Source organism: Artibeus jamaicensis, unplaced genomic scaffold (genome assembly GCF_021234435.1).
Source record: "Artibeus jamaicensis isolate MK-2021 breed Jamaican fruit bat unplaced genomic scaffold, CSHL_Jam_final contig_3126, whole genome shotgun sequence".
Lineage (NCBI taxonomy): Eukaryota > Metazoa > Chordata > Mammalia > Chiroptera > Phyllostomidae > Artibeus > Artibeus jamaicensis.
Window position 1 is genome coordinate 10040756 of NW_026521723.1, and position 18732 is coordinate 10059487.

General features: G+C 40.7%; 1 protein-coding gene and 1 pseudogene across 5 annotated transcripts in view; one reads left to right on the plus strand and one right to left on the minus strand.

Moving 5' to 3' along the window:
• Positions 1-17758, minus strand: part of BTLA (B and T lymphocyte associated) — a 34433-nt gene extending 16675 nt beyond the window's left edge. For 3 of the 5 annotated variants that reach the window (XM_053663151.1, XM_053663148.1, XM_037144296.2), the window contains exon 1: positions 17449-17758. In XM_053663151.1, coding sequence (XP_053519126.1) covers positions 17449-17536 — 88 coding nt within the window. In that variant the 5' untranslated portion in view covers positions 17537-17758. Of the gene's footprint in view, positions 1-16796; positions 16882-17448 lie in introns of those variants that run through there. The other 2 variants (XM_053663149.1, XM_053663150.1) reach the window with 2 other exon arrangements.
• On the plus strand, positions 9982-10274 carry LOC119048634 (dynein light chain roadblock-type 1-like; annotated as a pseudogene).
• Positions 17759-18732: the final 974 nt, after the last annotated feature.

The following is an 18732-nucleotide window of genomic DNA, read 5'->3' on the forward strand; positions in this document are numbered from 1 at the left end:
TTAACATCCCCATGGCTATTCTGTAACTACCAACTTGTACTTCTTAATTCCCTTACCTCTTCACCCATTCCTTCTCATTCCTCTCCCAAAAGGCAACCATCAAAATACGCTCCATATTCATGATTCTGTCTTTCTTCTTATGGCTTGCTTAGTTTGCTTTTAGATTCAATTGTTGATAGATATGTATTTGTTGCCATTTTATTGTTCCTAGTTTTCATCTTTTTTTAAATAAGCCCCTTTAACATTTTCTGTGATAATGGTTTGGTGATGACAAATGCCTTTAGTGTTTTCTTATCTGGGAGGCTCTTTATCTGCTCTTTGATTCTAAATGATAGCTTTGCTGGGTAGAGCAATCTTAGCTGTAGGTCCCCACTTTTCATGACTTTGAATATTTCTTGCCAAACCCTTCTAGCCTGCAAAGTTTCTTTTGAGAAGTTAGCTGATAGTCTTATGCGAACTCCCCTGAAGGTAACGAACTGCTTTTGTCTTGCTGCTTTTAAAATTCTCTCTTTATCTTTATCCTTTGGCATTTTAATTATAATGTATCTTGGAGACTGCCTTTTTGCATCCATCTAGTTTGGGACTCTCTGTGCTACCTAGACTTGTACATCTATTTCCTTCACCAAATTAAGAAAGTTGTATTTCATCATTTTTTCAAATAAATTTCCAAATTCTTCTCTTTCTTTTTTCCTTCTAGAACCCCCATGATGCCAGTGTTAGAATGCTTGAAGTTGTCCCAGAGGCTGCTTACACTATCCTAATTTTTTTGGATTCTTTTTCCTTCTTGTTGTTCTGCATGGTTGTTCTTTGCTTCCTTATGTTTCAAATTACTGATTTGAATCTCAGCTTCATTTACTCTACTGTTGTTTCCCTGAAAATTGTTCTTTATTGAAATTAGTGCATGCTTCATTTCTGACTGGATCTCTTTTATGCTGCTGAGGTCCTAAGTTCCTTGACCATCCCTATAACCAGTGTTTTGAACTCTGTATATGATAGATTTCTTATCTCCATTTTGTTTAGTTCTTTTTCTGAAGTTTTATTCTGTTCTTTTATTTGGGCCATGATTCTTTATCTCCTCATTTTGGCAGCCTTTTTGTGTTTGTTTCTAAGTGTTATGTACAGTTGCTTTGACTCCGTATCTTGGTAGTGTGGCCTAGTATAGTCAGTGTCCTGTAGGGTCCAGTGGCACAGCTTCCCCTGTCACCCAAGCTGGGTAGTTGAGGTGCACTCTCATGTGGGATGAGTATACCCTCCTCTTATAGTTGAGCCTTGATTGCTCTTGGCAGAGCAATCTCTTGGGAGAGATTTACCCAGGCCAGTCAGCTTCAAGGACTGGCTGTGAACACTGACTGCCAACCTCTGCCATCCATGGAGGATTAGCTGTTCAGGGACAGGGTTGTGGTACTATGATGTAGTCTGTAGGTGTAGTCTGCATGCTCTGGGACTTACCTAGTGATGCAGGCCAAGGTTAGCTCCCACCTGTGTTCTGCCCAGAGCCACCCTGCATGAGCTATAAAGCAATCTGAGATGGCTGCTACTTGTGCTGGGCTTAGAGGTTCCCAGGCAAAGCCAAAGTGATCCAAAGCTGGCTGCTGCTAGTGCCAGGTATGAGGCTACTTAGCAAGAGGTACAAATCTGAGGGCTCACTGAGGCCAGCTTTTGCTTGTTTGAGAGGATTTAGGAAGTTTTGGAGCATGAGCCCAGACCAGACACTCATATGGAAAAGTCATGCTTAAAAGTGTGGGCCTATAAGTTGGGTGGGACTGAGTCTCAGGGAATCTCCAGGGCAGGGTAAACAATGTTAGCCAGGCTGATGGAGTCTCAGGTATGGTGTCTGCCTGTGTGCTCTGTGGCTCTCTGGGGGGAGGGCTAGAAGAGGAACAATGGATTCTGCCCCCCTTTTTGTCTGGGAGAAAGCTCTCCCCCAGCTCTTGCCCGGATACCAGACACTTCAGTTCTTCCCCATATGTCACTGGTGCCTCTTAAGCTGCTACCCCAGTGCTGGAGGTCAGAAGTAGTCAGTCTGAATAAGTCTGGGTGAGGGTTTTAAGAGGGATTCTAGAACTTTTTCCCATTGACTCAATCCCTATTGGTATTTTGGTGCCAGAAGTTGTGGGTATTTATCTTCCTGGCACTGGAACCCTGGGCTGGGGGGTCTGGTGTGGGTCTGAGACTCCTTGTTCCCAAGATATTTCTCCCAAATTTTCATCCACCACACATGGACATGGAGCCAGCCTATTCCACATCTCTGCCCCTCTTATCAGTCTGCATGAATGTGGTTTTTTAATTCTGTAGTTGTTGGACTTCCATTCAGCTCGATTTCTGATGGCTCTGAGTGATGATTGCTCTTTACCGTAGTTTTAATTTTGATGGAGTTGTGTGAGGAGGTGCACTGTGTTTATCTACACCTCCATCTTGAATGGAAGTCCCCAGTAATACACATTATTATGGCCCTGCATTGTCCATAATGCTTTACCTAGTGTAATGCTCCACCTCCTTCCTATTTCTTTGCTGGCATGAATATGCTTATTTTTAGCTATTTCCTAACATCCAATAAACTTGTCACAATCTCTGCTCATATATCAGCAATCCTTGCTTAGAATAAGTATCACCTGATTGAGTTTTCAGGAATCAGATTGAGACAAGAGACCTACAAAGAACTTTCAGGACCTCTGAATATTTATATATTTATCACTACTCTGAGATCTTAAATAATTTCACTTAAAAACTTCCTAATTCAGTTGCTTCCAAAAATTCAAGAGTAAAAATGAAAGCAAATTGAAGGTCAAGTTATGAGAATGAGGTTTTAAAAAAATGAAGAGAAAGGGTAAGATAATTTACTAAAAGGAAGTGCCAAACAATATAACACCTGGATGTGGTTAGACTTATGACAAAAAAGCAAGGACGCAGAGGCAGAAAGACCAAGTGAAACCTTGTTTCCAGAAGTCCAATGCTCTCCCTAAGGTTATCTCAGCCTCCTAACTTCCCATTTTATTTATTTGGGTAAGTTAATCATAGCTTATGAAGCCTATATCCCTGTGAAAATGGCACTATAGTTACAAAGACGTTCTTCTCTCAAGGAACTTACCATTTAATTGGTGAGACAAAATTAACTAACAACAAGGTCTCTCTTCTGAAATAAATTTTGTCTACCACTCTTTTTACTTCAACCTTACCTGGGCTAAAAGCAAGGCTCAGAGGGATCCTGAAGGAATAAACAAGATATGGTTCCTGTCAACATGGGGCTTGCCTTCCAGTGGAAAAGACAGACACTAGACCGATGGAAGAACAAAATAACATGGTAAAGAGGCGCAAACTTTGCATGGGTGTGCAGAGGATTCACCTCAGCTGGGGCTATTGGGGCAAGGCTTAACAGAAAGGTTGTACTTGAGCTGAACCTTAATGAATGAGTAGATCTTCGATAATTAGAGCAGTCACTGAACACAAGAGGTATTTTAAAACTGAGAAAATGGAAGGGCAAAGACAGCAAGGCCAGGAATCTCATGGCAGTTTCATGAATTAAAACACACTTGGATTGTGGTTTACAGAAATAGTGACATGGAGACCACTAGTCATTTCAGAATAAATGGAATAAGCATTAGGTGGGAGAAGATTAAATTTTCCTTATCAACCTTGACAAAATACAGAGCGTGATTCTTTTGGGATATTTATAAAGGTCATGGAGGTAGCTAAAATTTAGAATTTCATTTGAACATGATTGGTCAAATGCTAACACATTGTGTGATATTGAGATAGCCACCCAGACTCACCGGCACTCCAATTCTTTAAAATAAAATAAAAGGATTGGACAGCAAATAGAAGAAAATTATTACTCACCACCATCTCCTACACAGAAATACATATACAACTTCACCTCCCTCGGTGTGTGGCCCTTACTACAAAATTACTTCTAAGGCTTACTTTCGGTTATAATACGTTAGCTTCCCATTTAGCCATCGAGCTGTCACCCAATGCTAGTAGCACAGATGAAGCTCTCTTGTAGTTTCAGCATTCTTGGACTGTACGCTAGGGGGGAGTGCACAAAGTGGAAGAAAGTTAGCTGTTTGACCTGACCACATCACTGATTTGCAATGAGATTATGGAACTACCCCGTAGTTCCTGTATATTCTTATCAGCAGGATGGGGATCACTGACTGCCAAATTACCAGGCGTAGGAATTTTTCTTAAATGAAGGAATGAATAGATAAATACAGGTAGGCACTAAAAGTCATCAAGAATACTTCCTATTTGCGCAAAGAAGATATTATATTCCTTATGTCTGAAACAAAAAGTAATGTGTACAGTGGAGGAATGATACACTGAGCTAAATGGCATGATTCTACCCTTTTAAAATGCTAAATGGTTTATTGCATACTATTTGTTATGTTACCATAACTTTTTGGTTTATACCTTCACTCCTGGACTCAACTAAACTCAATTTTAATTTCCCACCTGATAAGATTGTTGACACTTCTTTGTTGCTAGTCCTTAATTGTACATATCTATCTCATGATACTCAGGACATCCAAAGCTGTCCTTGAGGGGTTTGTATTTTCAAAACAAAAGATTTTCTAAAGAGAGGTGAAGATCACATTTGCTTTTGGCTGGGGTTTATGGACCAATGTTAGTTGTGGCTGTTTCTGCTATTATTTCTCCTGCTTTTTTTTAAACATTCATATTTAATGGTAGGAAATCCCCAAATGCTAAAAATAATTTAAGTGCATGCAGTAAAAAGATGAAGCCCCTATTATCCCCAGGCCATCAAATGATGCAATATCCTTTTTCAAATCACTATAGAGCTAGGGAACCTCTCATTTAAAAAATTCTCATGAACACACTATGATACAATTAATATGTATCAATATATCCCAAGACTAGGCTATATCTGGCATATCTGATGCCCAGAATACTTATTTTAACAACTGCCTCTTCTATGTAGGAACACAGTTTCAGAAATAATCATGAAATGAAACAAATAATAGAATGGACAAAAAAGACACAAAGCGAGTGAATATTTTTCTCTGAACTCTGTATAGAAAATCATGCAAGTTAAAAGATATTGAAAAATAACATAAGAATTCAAAGAAGTAAAAATACACAACTATTTATTTAATAGTTTTTATATCTCCCTAAGTAGTGTATATTTTTTCTTTTAATCTTTACCCAAGTATATGTTTATTTTTAGAGAGAGAGGAAGGGAGAGAGAGAGAGACAGTGTGAACTTTGATCCCTTAATTATAGCCCAATTTATTAATTTATATAAATAATTTTCCAGCAACTAATATGTAAATTTTATTAAAACTGAAATTTCACAAAAGATAAAATTTAGGCAATTACTTAATTATACCACTGATGTAATATTGTTTATCTTGATTTGTTTTTAATTTTAAAACAGTTAGGACTTTAGACTTCTGGCCAAGATGGAGGTGTAGGTAGATAACGCTTTTCCTCCTTGCACAACCAAAGGAAGGTCAACAACAAATTTAATAATAAAAAATAACCAGAACTGCCCCAAAATCAAACTGTATGGAAGTCCAACAACCAAAGAGCTTAAGAAGAAACATTCATCCAGACCGGTAGGAGGGGCAGAGACAGGCAGCCAGGGTGGAGAGGACGAGTGCCAAGGTGGCAGCTGGAGGATTGGAGCCAACAAGGCTGCTCCAATGTCAGCTGGTGGTCCCATATTTGCATGTGGATAAACCAGGAGAAACAACTGGAGAGCAAGACAGATCACAAAACCCAGAGTCCCAGCACAGGGAAATAAAGCCTTAAACTTCTGGCTGTAAAAATCTGTGGGGATTGAAGCAGTGGGAGAAAGTCCCAGCCTCACAGGAAAGTACACTGGAGAGACCCACAGGGTCCTAGAACACACACAAAACAATACACCCAGGAATTAGCACCATAAGGGCCCAATTCACTTGTGGGTAGCAGAGAAAGTTACTGAAAGCCAGTCAAGAGCTGAGCAAGTGGCGTATTTCTCTCTCGGACCTCTCTCCCACATACAGTGCCAAATGCAGTGACCTGGGTTGCTCCACCCTGGTGAATATCTAAGGCTCCACCTCTTACTATGTATCAGACACACTGAGACAAAAAAATTAGCCCAAATGAAAGAACAGATGAAAGCTCCAAAAATAGAACTAAGTGATGAAGAGATCTGAATAGAACTCAGACGCACAGTTTAAAACACTGGTAATCAGGATGTTCATAGAAATGGTTGAGTATAGTTTCAAAATAGAGGAGGAAGTGAAGGTTATACAAAGTGAAATAAAGGAAAATGCACAGAGAACCAACAGTGATGGGAAGGAAACCAGGACTCAAATCAGTGGTTTGGACCAGAAGGAAGACATAAACATTCAACCAGAACAGAATGAAGATAAAAGAATTCCAAAAAAGTGAGGAGATGCTTAGGAACCTCTGGGAGAACTTTAAATGTTCCAACATCCAAATCATAGAGGTGCCAGAAGGAGAAGACAGAGAGCAAAAAAATTGAAAACATATTTGAAAAAATAATAAAGATTGTTCCCCAGTCTAGCAAAGGAAATAGACTTCCAGGAAGTTCAGGAAGCTCAGAGAGTCTCAAAGAAGTTGGACCCAAGGAAGCACACACCAAGGCACATCATAATTACATTACCCAAGGTTAAAGATAAGGACAGAATCTTAAAAGCAGCAAGAGAAGAGGAGACAGTTATCTACAAAGGAGTTCCCATAAGACTATCCACTGATTTCTCAAAAGAAACCTTGCAGACACAAAATGACTGGAAAGAAGTATTCCAAATCATAAAAGGCAAGAACCTACACCCAAGATTACACCGTTCAGCAAAGCTTTCATTTAGAAAGGAAGGGCAGATAACATGCTCCCCAGATAAGGTCAAGTTAAAGGAGTTCATCATCACCAAGCCCTTATTATATAAAATGTTAAAGAGACTTATCTAAGAAAAAGAAGATGATCAAAAATATGAACAGTAAAATGACAACAAACTCCCAACTATCAACAATGGACCCCCCCCCCAAACAAACTAAGCAAACAACTACAACAGGAACAGAATGACAGAAATGGAGATCACATGGAGGGTTATCAGTGGGGAGTGGGTGGGGGGAGAATGAGGAAAAATGTACAGGAAATAAGAAGCATAGATGGTAGGTACAAAATAATAAACAGGGGGAGGTAAAGAACAGTATGGGAAATGAGGAAGCCAAAGAACTTATATGTATGACCCATGGAGATGAACTAAGGTGGGAGAATGCTGGTGGGAGGAGGAGTGCAGGGTGGAGGGGAGTAAAGGGGAGAAAAAAATGGGACAACTGTAATAGCATAATCAACAAAATATATTTAAAAAATAAAAAATAAAACAGCACTGTAAAGAGAATAATTTTAATTGTAAATATATTAATCAATAAAACATTTCATGTATGAATGAACTTTATAGTTCACATATAAAATTATACCTGACAATAGCTATAGTTTTATTGTTTCAAATTTAAACAAATAAATATTCAAAATGGCTGCATAGAATAAAATAAATGAAACCTCTTAAGCAGAGGAATATTTTATCACTAATATTGTTTAGAATTCCTTTTATGTGATGACAATTAAAAGTAGACCAACTTTTACTTGTTTTTAAATTCTATGCTAAGTAAAATAAGCTAGGTGGTAAAAAACAAATACCATATAATCTCAACTCTAGTGGAACCTAGTCAACAAAACAAACTAGCAAGAATAGAACCAGAGACACTGAAATAAAGAACAAATTGATAGTGATCAGAGGGGTGGGGAGAGGGGGATAACAAGGCAAAGAAGGGGAGGGGTCATCAAAAAACACATATAAAGGACCCATGGACAAGCACAAATGGGGCTGAGGATTGAATGTGGGAGGTGTGGGTGGGTAGGGCAGGGGAGTGTGATGAGGGGAAATGGAGACAAGTGTCCAAATGGAACAACAATAAAAAATCATCTTAAACTATAAATAAATAAATAAATGCTCTAAAGACAATGTGATGGTTTCTAGTGAAAAGAGCATGCAGAAAAAGACTTGCATTGCTTCTTAATTTCCCCATTAAATTTTTAAACTTATCTTGATTATATAGTCTCACAGAGCGTTCAAATCTCCAACAGGGAGGGAGGCTGGGCCACTTGGAGGAGGAGGTCTAACCCCTCCCGCCCCGAGCTCCACCTTGGGACAACCTGGTCCTCCTCCCACAACCGTAGTGCGATACCACTATCCCCTTAGCAGCCCGGGAGCCATCCCTTATCCCTCTACTGCTCCATTTTATCAGTCACCAAGTTAACTTGAGTCAGAATCTAAATCTGTTTTCATGCCACGGCTTTAATTTGGGTCTTATTCTGTTTCATGTGGATTATTGTCACAGCCTACCAACTAGTCTTCTGCATCCCGAACTTGGCCTTTGCCCCGTCTCTCTACTTCAATCCGGTCTCCACATTACTGTCACAGTTTGTATTCTAAAAATAAAAATTCAGTCGCAAGACTTTTTGCCTAAAACCCTCCAGACAATCTCTGATGCTTGCAGGAACATGCTCAGATTTCAATAAGTGGCATTTTACCCCCCGTCTCCCACCCCACCCTCATACTCCATCAACCCAAGTGTACTTGCTGTCCCCCCAGTGAATGTTCCTTGTTATTTTGTGTGTCTTGCCTCACTCTTTTATAATTAAATATGTGTTCATGCACCTGTCTTTCTATCTGCTCTACAGCCCTTTTTGGTGAGAGGGCACCTGTCTCCGCAGGAGGAGGTGGCCTTAGAAAAGGTATGAAGGGGAAATGGCATGAGGTGCCAGCAGATGAAACAGAGGCAGTTTCATGGAGAGGCAAACGTCCTCTGCCATCGCTCTGACTCATGCTCTCTGAGTGCTGAGGTCACAGAGCAGACACGGCTGAGCCCTTAGAGAGGTCGGCCAAAGGCATCTCAGCATACCCTGCAGTGGTTACTGCAGAGTTAAAAGAGACTAGACCTCATAACTATGCAGTGTGGAAAGGCCTGATTTATGTTCACTCAGGGGAGACATTAAAAATATTTAGTAAGTAACACTCTGTGGTCATCCAGACACCCAGATCAGAAAGACATGACAGCCACAAACAATTGCCTGGTCTAGTACCTTCCAGCTGAACAAGTGCAGCTGCAAGTGTAGACATCAGGAGTCAAAGAGGATAGATCACTTGTGAAACTTACTAGCTCTTAAAAAGAAAAGGTTTGTAATTTGAGTCTGATGTGAAATACAATTTTTTATTTTAAAAAACTACATGCCTTGATTATAAAAATTATTATGAGGAAAATCCCAACCAAGCTTTCCACTGAAAAATTCTTCCCATTGAAAATTCTGACATATTTATGGAAAGTTCAAAATGATTATCTTCACTAGAAGAAATGACTGCCTTTAATAAATGCAGAATGTCTTACCAGAGCTAAGTCAGCTTAGACATAAAAATGTAACCAAATATTTTTTGAAAGACTGAAATAATTATGAAAGGTATAATGTGCTAATAATTTTCTGTGACATCAACTAGGGTTTCATCTTCTATCAGAAGATACTATGATAGACAACCAACCAACTAACAGATAAAAACTTCAGACACATGGTGGGGAAGCTATGGAAAGAAGGAATTCTTCAGACTCAGAAGGAACACAGGCCTTCGGAGGATGCAGGTGGTCTGAACCGCCTAACTGTAGGGAGCTGGAGTAGTGGAGAGGAGAGGAGATATGATGACCACCAAGGAAGAGAGGCCCGTGCCTCTTACCTTACAAAATGATGCATGTTTAGTGATCCCTTGAGGCAGCAGCTTAAGCATAGTCAAGGCCAATTCATGTACAGCAACAGCAGACGTGTAATCCTACATCAGTGATTTTGGAAGAGCACCCACCTGGCTGGTCTCAGAGAATTTCATGCACAGTAACAGAAAGCCCTCATGACATTCTCATCATAAGCTAGCTCCCATCAACTCACAGAATCAGAAATGTGGGTCTGCAATGGCAGAGGTAGGGGAGACGCTGAAGTGACTTCAGAGACAGAAGGGAGTGTGGGAGCATAATCAGGGTGAACCCAGAAGTCATTCCCACTAAGAGCACCACAGACAATTCTACCATCACACAGTATGCCAGCCTCATGCTAGACTTCATCTGAAAGGTCCTGAGCATTGTGCATGAAATCGACCCCTCAGAATGACCTCACCTTCCTTCAAATTCACTCCAAGAAAAACAAAATTATGGTTATACCAGATAAAGACCATTTCCTGACTGTAATTCTGAATCTGACTGAATAATTCACTCTCTTGGTGGCACGTGTCATTCCTTAATTTAACATGCCCCAAGAATAATAGTGTTAATTATGTCAACTGACTTGCAGGTGAAAACCACCTTAGAGCCCATGCAGGCAAATCAAGTGGCCAAGGTGGGCTGCAGCTCCTCTCCATCCCACCAAAACCATCCCCCTGCTGGCCAGCCTCCCCTGAGTTCCCAGGAGGGCCCTGTTTCCTCAAGCCCAGGTTTTGAAGTGAGAGCTTGTACACCGCCCACACCCTGCTTCCTCCTGACTTTCAGTTCACTTTGCTGCCCTTGAACAGGCTGCTTTTCTTTAACTAAAAATAACTGAAATTTGAAAAAAGAATGAGGCATATAAACATATGTTAACATCAGAGCTTCTATTATAAAGGGTGATCATTGTTAGTTTAAGAAAGCCCTGCGAATATCTTATGGGGTCTAATAAACACCCACTGAGTCTCAGTTCCTACTGCCAGGTGGAAGATATTCACCTACACCTGAGAAACAACACACAATGCAATGTAGACAAAGACATAGAACTAGTGTGCAGTCAGAGTTTAAGTTTTCTTCTCTGGGCATATTGTCTGATACAGGGCTTTTGAGAGAAATAGGCCTCTCTTTCCTATCTAAACACACACAAGGAGCAGGAGGAGGGGTGCTTACATAACGTAAAGTTCCTTTGGCAAAAATGGAACTGAAAATAACTTCACACCAAGAATATACATATTATAATTCATATTTATTCCATTTACTTTTTTAAAAAGACCATGAAACAGGAAAATTGAGAGAACTACTAAAATCATCTTCTATTATTATTTCCTCTTTAAAATCTCCTTATAATGATATGTGAAACCTTCCTTTAAGTTTGCTTTATAAGATATTTATTTAACAAGCCCTGGCTGGTGTAGCTCAGTGGACTGAGCGTGGGCCTGCGAACCAAAAGATCACGGTTCGATTCCCAGTCAGGGCACATGCCTGGGTTGCAGGCCAGTTCCCAGCAGGGGCCAGTTCCCAGCAGAGGACACACGAGAGGCAACCATGCATTGATATTTCTCTCCCTCTCTCCTTCTCTTCCCTTCTAAAGATAAATAAATAAAGTATAAAAATTTTTAAAGATATTTATTTAACATATTTTCAAGCAATTTCTTCTAAGGCTAGAATTTCTCATCTTGTGATATGCCTACCTGGGGGGAATTTAAAAACTATCTTTTCAATTTAGTTGCATTGTACAATTTAAAACTAAGCCATATAACTCTTGGTTTTATCTAGTTTGAAATTATTCTGAAGTAGTTCTGTTTTAGAACAGTCATTCTAGTATTTTCTATAGCTTTGTCTAAAAGCAAGTTTACAAAGTACCAAGTGTCGTGTCTCCTCTTGTGATATTAAAGAACGTGACAAGTAGGGAGCTTGTCAGCAGTCACTAGGTCAGAGAGCACGTGGGTGGTTTGAGTCACATTTGGCAACTTGCCTCCAGAGTCCCTGCTGTACATGAATTGCCCCTTGACCACGAGCACACGGCACCCGCATTAGCCAAGCACTGTAAGCCCATCCCTGATCCTCCAGACAGGAAAAACACAGAGATGTGATGAATATTTTTTGAGTTCTTATTATGTCCTACTCACTTTTAGGTTATATATATCATTTCATTTGAGCCTCCCACAACTGTTTATGAGGTAGTTACTCTTATTAGCTTTAGGTGAGAAAAACCCAGTGTTAGAGAAACTAAGCCACTTGGTCAAGGTAACTACCAGGTGGGAGGCAGAGCCAGGACCCGGACTGGAACCCAGGCCTGCTAACAACCCCAAAGCACACATTCTTCTCTTGCAGGGACCAGTTGTTCATGTGAATGAGAGCACATAGGAGGAGTTCCTAGGACTGTGCTTGCTCACAATAAACAATAAATGGCAGGTATTATATTTTTTGAATAAAACAAATTTAGAGAGGTGACACAGAAGTTGAATTATTGTCCAAGGTCACAAGGCATACAGGTGGCAGAGACAAGAGGGAAACCCAGAAGATCCGGCTCAAGTGCCACTGCTCAGAACAATGGTTCTAAACTTCTTTTCCAGGCATCAGCGGTGATGGGCAAACACTGGTATGCTCACCAGGCAAACCAATGTAATACAGAAAGGCAGCATATCCCAGAGAAAAGTGTCCTTTTATCTGAGAGATGAAATTGTACAGAAATATACTAACGAGCAAAGCCAGTGTTTGTTGAGTAAAAACATCTTTGTCGCCTTGGCCGTGCTGCTCAGTTGTTCAGAGCATCGTTCCACGCACCGGAAAGTTGCCAGTTCAATTCTCGGTCAGGGCACATTCCTAGGTTCTAGGTTTGATCCCCAGTTGGGGCGCGTGTGGGAGACAACAAATCAATGTCTCTCTCTCTCTCTCTTTCTCTCTCTAATCAGTGAAAACATGTCCTTAGGTGAGGATTTAAAAAATTGTCTTCGGGTATTTTTCCTCATACATCTCTACCAAGTGACAAATGTCCCCTTCTGCTTGTACCCTACCGGTCACTGTCTTTGTCTCTGCATGACGGAAATGCAGAGTCCTGCCCCACCCTGTGTGACAAGGATGAGTATCTAGTGGATAGTTTGTTAGCTGATGTGTAATTATCTCCCTAGCATAGCAAACATTTTCAGCCAATTTAATGAGCTCTGAAAAACAACGATTCATGTTGAGAATTTAGAGAATAGTTCTGGCTGGGGAAGACATTGACTACTTGAAACAGGCCTGCCTTTCTGGGACCATTGGCCCTGCACCTTGGCCACAGCGACATAAGGAAGAAACGCAGAGCAGAAAAAGCTAAGGCGTCATAGACGCTGTAGACAACAGCATCCAAGACAGACTTCAGAAGCCAAGCTATTGCTAAATACTGCTTTGTGATAACAAGGCCAGTTGTGATGCTCAGAGTAAGTGTGATTGCGTGTTAGTGGAAAGACGTGGCGTAAGTTCAATTTCACTTCTTTCCCAGATAGTTCCTGGCCTTCCCAATACTTACATTCCACTACAGAGATCACACTGAGATTCGCTGGCATTCTCAAAGCCCTGGAAGATACTTAACAATATCAATGCGGGCAGAAACTGCCAATCCGCCCTCCCCAATGTTAATTCTCCTCCTCTAATACCATAGAAGAAAATGAAATGGGACCGTGGCCACCCAGCTAGAACCTAAATGCCCCAGCCTTTCTTACAGTCACTTCTGGACCACGGACTCTTTGAAATGTATTCAAGTTCCAGGTTGTGCTCACGAGATAAACGTGGCTGTCAGGAAGGAGGAGAGGAGTCAGAGAGCCCTACCAGCTAAGCTTGAAGTCGCCTGCGCCTGGCCTAGCCGGCCCGTTCAACACTCTCCTGGACTGCGTTCACAGTGAACCTCGAAATGCACATGTTTATATTCTGAGCATATTAAAATGATACCCCTGCTTGTGTACACATAGGCACATGCCCATAACTAATTTCTTCTACAGGATAAGCCCAGAAATCAGAGTCCATGAGAGGATGCCAGAAAGGTATATAATACCAATCTTATTTTGAGGTAAGAGAATGGAGAATGTTAGAAATGCGAAGCCAATTGCTGTGATACAATTCAATAACACAGGATAACTCAGGTCTCATGACTCCCAAACTCTATTATTATTTTTTGGTGACTGGAGATGATAGTAGCTAATGACATCAAGAGTTATTTACAGATGACTTTTGTTAACCCAAATAAGAGATGGTTTTCTAATACTACTACTTGAGCGAACTCTCAAGATAATTCAATTTTGGACTAAAAGGAAAAAAAAGAAAAACATTATTAACTAATCTTGCCTAGTATTTACGATCCACCAGGCACTGTTCTAAGTGTTTCAAAGAATTAAGTCATTTAATACTCACAACAACCTGATAAGGCCAGTATCATTATTGTCCCCACTGTTTACACGAGGAGAGGGTACCAGAGAGCCACAGAACCAGTACATGGCAGAGACCGGGTAGTAACTCAGGGGCTCTAGCTCTGGAGTCCCGCCACTGCCTCTCCACAGAACAAAGCAAAAGGTTGATTTCCTTTCTGAACCTGATCACAAATGCCTGTGAATGTTTTCTTTCAACAATTCTGAACTCTAGGCAAAGGTGAAACTCACAAATACTAGAAACCAATTAGAAGAGTTCCAGTGAAGTGAGATAGCATTTGAGTTCGAAATTACATTTGACTTCAAAATTACAATAGAGGAAATTCTGATGGTGGGACAGAGGAAGCAACAGTTAATTAAAAAGCTTTTCAGTGATTGGAAAGTCTCTGCGAGGCTGTTTTCAGCACGGAGATTAGCCTTTTCACACCACAATCCAGGAAATCCTGTAGTGCAGAATGTATTCCTAGACGTTCACATCAAAGGCAGTTGTATTTTGTGACAGGCACTATCAGAGCAATACTACCCAGGCATTTGGCAGAAGGCACAGCTCCATCTCCTGTGCCCGTTTCAACAGGAACAAATAGCTATTGCCGAAGAAATAAGCCTGATAATGACCCTGAAACTTCAAAGAATGAGAAACAGATGCACAGCACCTTCCGGGCTAATGTTTGTGCTCTGGCCCGACCGCACCACATGGGTGGTTGACAGTAAAGCAACGCAGTGTGCGTGAGGTGTGAGTGGGTTCCATGGTCTGTACTGAACTACCACAGTAGAGGCTAAAAAGGACACGCGAAAGGCTCAGGTGGAGACTTGGCCACGGCCACTGTGTTCTCAAAGAAGCCAAACTATGAGTGAGTGTCCGCTGGTACTAGACCAGATTCGGACTTTTTTTCTCACAATAAGCAGTGATTAATAAAAGATTTTCTACAGCCTTAATTTAGGATCATATAGAGTGCCCAGTGGTTGTCAGACCTTAACTGCAGTGCTCCTTCCTGCTTGAAGGTGAGATCTCAGGATGACCCTGGACTGAACAAGTGGCCCAGGGCTTCACAGCTGGAGCTGCTCACCGACCACGCGGCAGGTGACTGACAGGAGCTTCTCCAGCCACAGCCTGGTTCTTGCCAGCACGGTCTGCCCACCTGTCCAGGAAGGGAAGGTGCTGACACTTTGACTGTTACACACTTTCCTCCGGACAGAATTTCTATGCCAGATCCTGAGGGGCAGAGTGCCCTCCACTCCCTGAATTTTTTGTTGAGAAACACAAAAAGCAAGTAAGCATAATTTCATTATAAAGAAGGAAATCTGTGGAGAACATTACATTGTTTCCCACCTTATTCTCAGTGTAGCCTGATTCCTGGGAAGAGGCACACAGATCTCACATTGCTTCGAAGTGAAGGGCAAAACATTTAAAGATTACTTTTAAAAACTTTGAAACTGTGCGAGTATAAAGAATTCAGTAATTAAAAATAAACTGAATTACAGGAACTCCCCAAGACATAAAGGTTAAAAGTAATATGCTTTTTAAGAAGTAGTCATCAGCTCTGTCCGGAGAACAAATCTCAGCAAACATTCCTATGTCACCCATACCTTAAATCTAATGCAAGTAATGCTGTGATTCGTCATCTATATAATGTAGCTGGCTAGGACTTGGCCCAAGGCTTTCCATTTCATTTTCCAAGTAATTTAATTCACTATGTTTGGGGCTAAATACATTGTATAATATCTTTCACTTATTCATTTTATTTTTTGCTTTAAACACTCAACTATTTTAAATAATAATGTTAAAAACTACTTCCATTTTATAGAATTGGAGGGAGTTGCTTAGTGAAAAGAATATTAGCAAAAATACCATTAACATTTTATTGTGCACATTCATTGTGCCAGGTACTTTATCCATATTACTGCATTTACAGTGTCCACAATAGGCCCATAATTTAGGCACAAGTGTCTCTAGTTTGCAAAGAAGGCAACTAAGGTAAACGAGGATAAGAAAGTTAACCAAAGTCACACAGTAAGTGGCAGAACCAGCAAATCAACCCGATTCTAACACCCCAGCTCTTTTTCGTAAGCACGTTGGGAGGGGGAGCAGAAGCCACACCCCAATCTCCGTGTGATACAGCACTGAAAAAATGCGCTTATTTCATTTTACAGGGAATAGTTTATACATCCTTCAAGTTGGTATAAATTCTGCTCAATAAAATTTGACTCCAGTTTCTGCTCTGTGAGTGTAGGCATCCCATGGAAAGTGAAAAATCCAATCAATCATCTAAACCCCTCATCAACGGTACAAAAGATACACACACATAAAAACATACAAACACGAAATGCTTAGATGACTGAAGGGAAGACGTATTTTGCCCCTGGTGATGTGCTATCCTGGCACTGTGGAGGTGTCAAAGCACGCAGCTCCAGAACGGAAGATGACATTCTCTCGGGTTTCAGGGGCCACATTTTCCAATGTAAAACCACAGCACACAAACCGGCGAGAGTGTGTGCACTTGTGGGGACCGTGAAGTAAGACATTGGAAACCAGACCTGAGAAAATCCAAAACATCTACTAGCTATTTACAGCCCTCCCCCCTCCACAATATGCAGGCTCCTATGTCGATGGAAGGGAGCAAGTGAACTCACCAGGTGGAAGAAACTGGTTGTTTGCTGACATAAAATCTTTGCAGAAGTGGCCAAACATCATCTATGCAGAACCCAACCTGTTTTCTATGTGAAGTGAAACCCAAGTCAGAACCATTTTCAGAGACACAATGACAAAAATCTCCAATCCTGTATTTCCCAGCACTGTCTCAATCAGTATTCTCCAGGCACACACCCCACTGATTTTAATTAACGTGTGATTTTAATTAACAACATTATTCAAGAGTAACCACAAAGTCAGGTATTCAATACCTATCCTACCCCAGTGAACAAAATAACATTCACTCTGCCAAGCTTCAGCGTGCAAAGAACACACTGCTCACCATCAGCGTGTCATCCAGAGCAGTCTGGCTAGCTGTGGTGATAAATTTGTACCTGACTACTTATAACATCTGCCCAGTTCCTTTTTTCTACTGTCAGAACATGTGTTAAGAGAGTCAGCTAAAGCAACAAATACCATTTTCTAATTTGGTTAATGTCCTACAATGTCTCCAGTGAGCAAATCTAACCACTTGGTTTTGTCTACCATTGTCCTTCACATAAATGCCACATCCTACAAGATCAGAAAGGAACAACATTACCTCCAACACCTCCTGGAAAATAAAACAAAACCCAATCTAAGTAGTTGTTTTACCGTCAATACTCCAGATGCCCAGATGCGGGATTAAGAAGAGGACCCAAAACGACTTCCCAGTTCCAAGCATGGCAGGCGATGTCTTCATTTCTTGTGCATGTCAGGATGGGAACACTTCTCAGACAGAAGGCTTCCCTTCCTCCCCCAAGTTCTTCAGGGTTGGATCAGGTTAACCACCCCAGCGACATCTGTGAAATAAAGAGAGAGGATGTAGGAGCACACAATAGGAAGATTCTGAATAGTTTGAGAAACAAAGCGAACTGCAAGAGTACGTGGTATCCTGTGGTTTTGCTTCTTGTCACACTGAGTGCTCACTTTCAAATGCTCTGATCTGCAGAGTAGCTCAGTCCTTAACTTCTCCTTCCGCTTACCACCCTTTGAGCCCCATGTTGAGGTTTTTCTCATTCAAAGGGCAATGAAATGAACCATTAAACTGTAAAGAAATCTATATTGCTACAATCTTTAGCCTGAGAATGTAATCAAATCAAGGTCAGGAAACTCATGATAAAAAGTACCTATGGTTAAGTATACATTTTCCCCCTTTATGTATCTTATAATTATGAAACTTCTTTTATGTGAAAGATTTTAGATTTTTCTTCCAAACATCATGTCATGGTAAAATCAGAATGCTTATTGTCATTAAACCAGTGAAGATTTACTTGAGGTTATGGAGAAAATGAGTGGCAGGAAGCACTTCCTCAACAGGTGAGGGAAAGGCAAATGTCTTTAATCTGCAGATAAATATCTATGGAACAAGATCATTGTGAGTATTAGCTACATGTTCTCTCTAAATAATAAAGTTCTGAGCTAAATGGCATCTTGAATATCAATGAAAGGAAACTTCCATTTTCAACATTCTTCATGTGGTTATGCCTGGATAGAAAAGAAACAATAAAGGAAGAAATGGAAAAGTTCAAGATCAGACAGTGCAGGGGCGAGGTGGAACCGTTTTCTCCAAGGCCACTTCTAATAATTAGTTTCTAATCATATCAGCTATTTAAATTCACCCACTTGAGATTCCAAGTGAGAAATCTAGATATCTGACATCTGTGGTCATTGACAGACACTGGTTTTGTTAGTCTGGTTTTTCTCACAGGCTGGTGATTTTCTTTCAAGGCCAAACTTCAATGGTTTTAAGGTCATGAAGTTCAAAAACAGTTTTCATATACTTGCTGGTTCAGTCAGACATTGTGCACAAGTTGGAGGCACAAATATGAATGAGTCACTGTTCTTGATTTTAAAGAGCTCAATCAACCAGTACTGTAATTTTCTCATTTAAACCTT